At 24.1% G+C, this 8,870-nt stretch overlaps 3 protein-coding genes across 3 annotated transcripts, besides 2 other annotated features; 2 read left to right on the top strand and 1 right to left on the bottom strand.

Annotated features, from left to right (window-relative positions):
* Nucleotides 1-2,408: 2,408 nt before the first annotated feature.
* Nucleotides 2,409-2,487: a repeat region.
* Nucleotides 2,418-2,647: a repeat region.
* A 541-nt stretch (nucleotides 2,648-3,188) lies between these two features.
* On the bottom strand, nucleotides 3,189-4,571 carry EHI_078310 (uncharacterized protein; the record flags this gene model as incomplete). The annotated part of the gene is made up of 1 exon (XM_644179.1): nucleotides 3,189-4,571. The coding sequence occupies one exon, from the start codon at nucleotides 4,569-4,571 to the stop codon at nucleotides 3,189-3,191; it is 1,383 nt and encodes a 460-aa protein (XP_649271.1).
* A 2,047-nt stretch (nucleotides 4,572-6,618) lies between these two features.
* EHI_078300 (40S ribosomal protein S24, putative) lies at nucleotides 6,619-7,066 on the top strand (the record flags this gene model as incomplete). Its single annotated transcript, XM_644181.2, has 1 exon — nucleotides 6,619-7,066. The coding sequence occupies one exon, from the start codon at nucleotides 6,619-6,621 to the stop codon at nucleotides 7,039-7,041; it is 423 nt and encodes a 140-aa protein (XP_649273.1). The 3' UTR covers nucleotides 7,042-7,066.
* Nucleotides 7,067-7,218: 152 nt separating this feature from the next.
* EHI_078290 (uncharacterized protein) lies at nucleotides 7,219-8,721 on the top strand (the record flags this gene model as incomplete). The annotated part of the gene is made up of 1 exon (XM_646889.1): nucleotides 7,219-8,721. One exon carries the CDS (start codon nucleotides 7,219-7,221, stop codon nucleotides 8,719-8,721), a length of 1,503 nt encoding a protein of 500 aa, XP_651981.1.
* Between the last annotated feature and the right edge of the window lie 149 nt (nucleotides 8,722-8,870).

Genomic DNA, 8,870 nt, shown 5'->3' with positions numbered 1-8,870 from the left:
GATAATACACAAATGAAATAATAAAGAAATATACAATACTCAAGAATTAATAAAAAAGAAATAAAAAGAATAAATGAATATAAAATTGATAAATAATAGAAGAAAGAAATAGAAAAACAACGAAAAACAAATAATATAAAAAGAATATAAATATATAAAAGAATAAAAATAAAGTAGAAGAAGAATATAAAAATAATAAATCACAAAGATGTAATAAAAGAAGAAAAGAAGAAATAAAAAGTGTATTTTATTGTAAAAATTAGAAATATTCAATAAAAAGTGTCTAATTTAATGATGTAAAATGATTAACAATATTTTATTAATGAAAAATATTTTACTCTTTTTTATGTTTATTATTTATATGTATAATTTCATCATGATATTTATTATATAATCAATAATATGTGTTATGTGATTATTATAACATATAATAAGTGATAAAATATAAATGAAAATGATATGAATATATAACATAGATAGAATATAAAACAAAAGAATAATAAGAATAAATGATAAATAAAACGAGAAATGATAGTCAATGATATACATAATAAAATCAAAGTATAAAAGATAAAATTAATATTAATATAAAACACAAGAGAATAAATATAAATTGAAAATAGATATAAATGATAATAATATAAAAATGATAAGGATGAATAAACAAATATATCTAAATAGAAAAGAATAACAATAAGAAAATCTAAAGAATATAAACATAAAAATAATAAAATAAGAAGAATATAATAATATAATAATATATAGATAATAAGAAGATGATAGATAAATAATATAAACAGAGAAATAAATATAAAAATACGATAGATAAATAACATAATAATAAAAGAATAAAAAGAATAAAAATAAATATGAATAATCAAATCATCTATTTCATTAATATTTCATACAAAATAGAAATGAATATAAAATATAAACATAAATATTTATATATTCTGTATTTATCATACTTTTTATTTTTTATTTATTTTTATTTTAGGAGCAAAATATAATAAAGTGGAAAATTCTATGGATGCAAATTATTTTGCTTCTTTTTTCTTTTTTGTAAATTATTTAGATGCATTTTTTCTTTGCTAATTTTCGTACCCAAATATGATTCATCAAATAATCTATTTCATTAATATTTCATACAAAATGAATACAAATGATTATAAAATATAAACATAAATATATACAGATTGTATATTTATCATATTTTTTATTTTTTTATTTTTATTTTAGGAGCAAAATATAATAAATGGAAAATTCTATGGATGCAAATTATTTTGCTTCTTTTTTCTTTTTTGTAAATTATTTAGATGCATTTTTTCTTTGCTAATTTTCGTACCCATTTAAAAGAAGTTATGAATAAATACAATTTCATTATTTTTCTTATATTCATTATATTTCATTATTTATCTTGTTTATATTTTAATTTTATTATCAATTATTTATTCTATTTTTACTTCTTGTTTTTCTTATTCATTTTATCATTCTTCAAATAATTAAACAAAAAGAAGTAAATTATTTAAATATTGATATTTGAATAGAATATAATTAGGAGTATAATATTGACAAATAAAATAAATAAATAATTGGCTCATCATTCAAACCCCTTCAACTTTGACAATAACAATTCTGGTTAATGCACGTAAATGCACACAAATCACTTGTCTACAATAAATACTTTGGTATTAACATCAACTCTGTTGTTCAACATCCGTTCTTGGTATTAAACTCTCTTCTCTCTTATTTATCTATTTGTGTTTTTCTTTCTATTAAATATGAAAATATCAATTATGATTACTTAATATTTAATATTTCATCTATTTGAAATGTGAGTATTTCACTTTATTCATCTAATTTATTTTCTTTTGTTTTATTTTTTCAAACATCATTAACTTCAATTATTCTTCATTTAACTTGTTATTTTGACTTTAATGTGTATTAAATCTCATTATCATTGATTGTCTTATTTTTATATTGAACATATCATTATAATTATAACTAGAAATAACATTCTATATCACTATTATTCAGTTAACATTACTTTTTCTTGATAACACCATATATTTCATCATAATACATTCATTATCAAACATACTTCAATCTATTTCATTAAATAATACTATCACATTAATTACTTCATTAATATTAATTCTTATTAAATATTATTAAATATTACCCATTTATTCTTTTTGTGTTTTCTCTCAAAACCAATGCCATCACTATAAAATAACTAGAAATTTCATTACTTAGTTTAATTTTAGTGTTTCATATAATGTCTCTGACTTAAAACATTTGATACTTCTTTTCTTTCTATCATTTAAATATTCACATCGTCATAAAATTGACTAACATTCACAAAAATGATAAACAGACATAAATAATACTCAATTAAGAAACAAAAGATAATAATGAGCACTTAATTAAGTATTAATAGATATAGTTTCTATTGTTCTTGTATCATTGGAGAATAATCTCATCACTTTGTCTTCTTCTACTATTTCTATTGAGTATGTTTGATTATGATAAAAGCAATATTCCATGACATCTGTCATGTTTTGTATTACATGGTTTTTTAATTTCTTTAACGATGTCAATGTCATTTTTTATTTCCTTTAATTAATCTAAAACTCTCTCTATATATATAAGGTTCATCTGAATAAGAAATAATTCTCTTAATACATAATTATTTTCCTATTTTTGTTTATTTCATAGTCATATTAACTGTCCATCCCAACTAAATCAAATCAATTAAAATAATTTTTTTCTACAATATAACAACATTTATTGAAAAGTATATTAACAGTATTTATAATCTTATTATTAATGAAATGATTAAGTTATTATGCAAATATTGAGCATAAATTACTGTATCAGTTAATCTTTTTTATATATTTCATGATTTATAAAATGTTTATTCTTTATTTGTAATGTTCAATACTGTGGAAATGAAACACTAAATGATATTATAAAAAATAAAAAGTATATTTAAAATTAACACCTATGTTAATCCATTTGTCAGTTATTTTAAAATTTAAACAATATAAAATTACTATTACTTAATTTTGTAGATATTTTTAACACACCTTTTACCAAATTCATAATATCGACTGATTTTTTGTATTTTTAGTTTAGTATTATTTCGTTATATATTTAAAAACATTATATCAATAAAGCAAATTAAATTAAAGCTCAGAAGAAGAAGAGAAATAATCCACAGCTACTTTACACAAATGCTTAAATCCAAGATTATCATTCTTCACATCACTAACTAATTGAACTACAGTGATAGCAATCATAGCAAGAGTTGATAACACAATAAGTACTCCAAGGAAGAATCCAATAATACTTTGACGATTTAATTTTTGGACAATTTTAGAGAATCCAAATTGACCAAATGCTGCTCCAATAAATCCAATAGCAAAATACCATATTCCATAAAATATATCTAACTTTCCATCAATAATGTATTGTAATGAAGAAGATGACGCAGTAAACATAATCATAAATGCAGATGTTGCAGTTGCTACTTGTGGAAGAACTCCAATTTCAAGTAATATTGGTCCAATTACCATACCACCACCAATGCCAAGGTATGCAGCACTAACTCCAGCAAAGAATGCACCAATTGGAATAATTAAACAATTCTTTACTGTCCATTGGACTTCTCCTTCAACTTCTTCTCCACGTTGTCTCCACCATAAGAATATTCCAACAACAATAGTCACAGCTAACATTAATGGTCCTCCAATTGCAGTTAAAACCCAATACCAAGGTGTTCCACATTCAATTCCAACAATACTATCCATTTTTTCTCCTCCTTTAAGAATAACAATAAAGAACATAACTGCCCAAACAATAATTAATATTCCAACTGACAAAATTGCTTTTATTATTTCTCTCTTTAATAATGTTTTCTCTTCTATTTTTTTAGCTTCTTTTTGTGCTTCTTGACTCTCATCTTGAGGCAATAATTTTGGTCCAGTTCCTTGTCCTTCTTCTTCTTCTTCTTGAACTTTTTCATCTACAATAACAGCATTACTTCCATTTTCTGATGGTTTCATATCATCGTTATCATTATCAGCAATATCTGGTTTTGATGTTTCAACAAGTTCAGTAGCTTTAGCAGCATCTCTTTTTTCATTTTCATTTTTCCATTGTTTAATAGCTTTAGCAAATGTTTTATAAGAAGTGAATCCAAGTAAAAGAACTAACACAATAATAATTAACCAACTAGGAGAAATAATATTGAATATTACCCCAATCATAGTTCCATAAATTGTTAATGGTTCAACCATCAAAGCAGTTGGATAACTAATCAATGGTTTATAACGAACATTTGGATGTCTTTTCATCCAAAGAATTAGAAATCCACCACAAGCAACCCCAAATGTAGTTATTTTAGACAAAGGAATTGCTTGATGAGGGTCCATTTGAAGAATTAATACAAAAATTACTAAATAAAAACAACCACCTCCAATACCTGAACCAGCGCATAACACTGCAAAAAATAATGAACCAATAGATCCAACAATCAACTTCCAATCAAACACAAATGTTGAATCCATTATTTTTAATATTCTTGATGAATTAAGTTCTTTTTTTTTAAGATATTTCCATTGTCTCTTTCTGTATTTCTTTTTCAAAAAATGTATCTTTCCTCCCAAAACATAAAATCAACTAGAAAATTGTACTTTTTCGGGGATTTCTTCTAATAATTTGTATAACTGTCATTTTTAACCCTATTTTAAAGATTTTCTCTGTTTAATGTACTTATTTATTAAAATAACACCATAAAAATTTTCTTTTGTAGAACAAATATCTCATCTTAAACTTAATTAAAGTTAAACTTAAAGAAATTTAATTTTCATTTGTCATGATTTTTTCAATTTGAAATTATAAAATGACATTTGTCTTACCTAAAAAACTAATTTTCTTATTTCTTTATAAAACAAATAAGTCTTATGTTTAAACTGGACCAAATATGTTATAATTTAACATTCCCACGTCAGATAAATACAAAGGAACTTTTCAATGTTAATTATTAAATGTCAACAAAAGATAATTGTAGGTCTATTTCGTGCTTAAAGTCAGATGATTATTTGTCGTCTTATAACTCTCAAATAGACTCTCTTCTTTTAATGAATGATGACGATGTATCTGAAGAAATTATGTGTATTTTAAATCATCATCCATGTTTTCACTTAGTCCAAGTTTTGGGAAATGATATAATTGATATCCATCAAGACCTTTCTCAATACATTTTCTCTGAAACACCTAAAATACAAACATCTCAGAAACCACCTCCTTTTAACATATTTAATAATTAATTTTGTTTTTATTACGTCATAATTAAGAATTAAGATTTCGAGTGTCAAAATATCAAACCTAAAACATTAATCATCATTAAATTTTTTATACATTAACTCATATTAGTGTTTGCATTAAACAAACGTTTACTCTTTAACAAGAAAAAAAATGTTTTATGATGTGATTAAATAAATTGTTGTTGAAACACTTTTAGATTAACCACTAATCAAAAATAATGTTATTTGGAATAAAAAATGAATATTTTTTTTTTTATTTGCTAATATTTTATGAGTTATTTTTGTTAGTAATTTAATAAGAAAAAATTTATTATTCATTACTGAGTAGATAATAGAAGTATATCATGTATATGATTTAGTTAATATGAATGTTATTAATGTTAGTATTGAGATAAACTGTAACATACTTTTTAGTACCTCCTTTTTATATCAATACAATGAGATTGTTGTATCTCCTCAATTTATGTTAAAGTATTATAACTACATTATCATTGACACTCTTTAATAAAAGAAGACATACATACTTATTTAATTATCACTGTATTTAATGACAATGAAATGAATCTAATATTGTAAAAATACAACAAACTCTTGTGTCAATTTAGTCATGAATCTTTAAAAGATGTTATTGAACAAAATTCTATAAAAATGAAATAATCAATGAACCACTTCACTCGAACCATGTGACTTTTCAAAGTACTTTTACATTGATATTATCCATTAATGAATATTGATAAATGCATTAACGTTCGTAAGTATTATTAACACTTTGAATCTTTAAACTCTCCTTGAAAAAATAAAGAGAAAAAGTTCAAATGAAATAACAAAATAAAACAAAACGAAGGAAACAAAATACAAATAGAATAAAACAGTAGAACAAATCACTTTAACTATTCATAATCAAGACATTATTATGTTATTAAAAGTACACCAAAAAGGAGTTTATTATAAATTGAAATTCTTTATACATTACTTCATTTAACAAAAACCATTGGTTATTTATGAAAATAAAATGATAGACAGTATTAGATAAATGAGCATGTTAAATATCTTCGAGTTATATTTCAAATAGTATTCAATAATAACCATATAATAGAAGGCATTACTAATAAAACAAAAAAATATCAAAAAGATACAAAGAGAATAGAATGAAAGGGAATGTGTTTGGTAGATGGTTATAGTAGAAACAGAATGATGAAATAGAATAAGAAGAAAAAAAAGAAATAATATAAATAACAAAAAAGGAAAAGATAAAAAAAAATTAGGGTTGAACTAAGAAGAAGGGGCAATGGCAACTCAAAAGAGTGAAGTCACCATAAGAACAAGAAATCTGATTGTTAATCCATTACTTTGCAGAAAGCAAGTAGTTGTTGATATTTATCATCCAGGAATTGTTCAACCAAAATTCACTGAAATTAAAGAAAAGCTTGCTAAAATGTACAAGGTAAAAGATGTCCAAACTATCGTTCTTAATGGATTTGTTACTAAGTATGGAGGAGGAAAGACATCAGGATTTGCATTGATTTATGACACACTTTCAGCCTTAAAGAAATTTGTTCCAAAACATCAATTAATTAGAGCTGGTTTGGATAAGAAGACTAAAGCACCAAGAAAGGCTAGAAAGGAACATAAGAAGAAATGGAGAATGTGCCATTCATTCAAAGACTATAAGAAGAAAGAAATGAAGAAAGCATCTAGAAAGAAGAAGTAAAGAAAATAAGGATGATGTATCTCTCTTTAATGGTTTTTTTTTTGAATGAAAAAGGGAATTTTAATAATAAGACGTAAGAAAAGAGAAGGAAATATAAAAAAGAAATAATATTTTTAGAAAAGACAAAAAGAGAATGAGGATTTGATATCTCATCTATTAATCAAAATTACACAAAGTATGACAATACAAGCCATCAGCGGAATTGTTTTATTAGCTAAAGATTCAATTGATAAAACTGCACAAATATTGTATTCTACAGAAGAGTTAAGTAGTGAACAAGAAACTTTCATTATAACAACAGCATTTCCTGATATGATAACAAAACACCCAGATTATGTCTATTTTAATTATAAAACATCATTTTATGTATCAGTGATTTTTGATGGACGGGATGAATGGGAACATAAAACACTTTCATTAGTTGGAATTTGTACAGTTCCATTTTTACATCAAATTGGACATATTTTATTAACATTAGTACAAGCATATCAAGTACAAACAAGAATGGTTAATGAAGAGTTATTAAAGAGTTTTATTCCATTAGGAAATGGAGCATTCCAACCAATTTATACATCAGCACCTACTGCACTTGCACTTATTAATCGACTTGATGTGAATATCATTTCATTGATTAAATTATTCTTATTAGAGTATAGAGTTTTGATTATTGCATCAAAGGAACAAGTGGCAGTATCTAGTGAAACTGTTTTATTTTTATTAAGTCTTGTTCCAGGAGTTTTCTTTGGGAAACCTGCAAATGAAGAAGTAGAGAAATTACAATTACCATTATCACTAAATTCAGAAGAACGAACAGTTTATATGCATTTAACAATGGATAATTTTTATCGAATAGGAGAAAGTAATGGAATTATTGCATGTGTTAGTTCACCATTAGTACTTCAGAGATCAGAGGATTATGATGTTGTAGTTGATTTATCAACAGGAAAATTTATTTATCGAGAGAATAATATCAGTAAAAGTGTTGAAGTAACTAAAACAGATAAAGTTTTTATTTTCAATGTTAAACAAGCTATGACTAAATATAATCATGGAAGTGGAAAAGGAAATGAAGGAAGTAATGAATGGGTATTTGGGGAAATGACAAATTACATTCTTTCATTATTAAATGGATTTGCTCGAAATAAAGATATGTTCAATGGAAAACCATTCAAGATAACAGGAGAATTAGAAGAGGTTGGTGTTGATTATGGAAGAAACTTTGTCAATGAATTTATAAGAACTAATGCATTCAAAGAGTGGCAAACTAAAATGGAAGCTAGTGGATGTATTAATAAGTCATATGAAAGAGTTCATCCTACATTTTCAGGTGATATTGGAAGTAATTCAGAAGATATGATTAAAGTCTATTTAAACAACGAGATTATTGTTAATGGAAGTGTTGCATTAAGTAATTTTAGTGAACGATTAGAAGCATGGAAACGAAAAAGAACTGAAGAAAAAGTGAATGAAAAGAAGGAAGAAATTGTACAAGAAAAAGCACCAACTAGAAAAATTAATGAGTCTCCAAAGAAAGAAGACAAAATAAAAACATCTCAAAAGGAAGAGGAGGTTAAAGAAAATTTACACACAGGATCTAAAGAAAAAGATGATACAACGAGACAAGAAGATAAAGAAAGTTTTGTTGATGTTGACCAGCCAATAGACTTCTTTTTCTCTTAAGAGATGAAACCAACAATAAAACAAAATAATTGTTTTAATAATTTGGGTTATTAATCATATTAACTACATGACTATTTGTTTTAATTCCAATAAAATAAAAAGAAGTATAACAACCATAACAATTTTTTTTTATTCATAATATTGTTTTT

The sequence above is a fragment of the Entamoeba histolytica genome, genomic scaffold (assembly GCF_000208925.1).
Source record: "Entamoeba histolytica HM-1:IMSS scf_1104750517485 genomic scaffold, whole genome shotgun sequence".
Taxonomy (NCBI): domain Eukaryota; phylum Evosea; order Mastigamoebida; family Endamoebidae; genus Entamoeba; species Entamoeba histolytica.
Note: the sequence above shows the minus strand (reverse complement) of the source record. Positions and strands in the feature narration are given on the sequence as shown.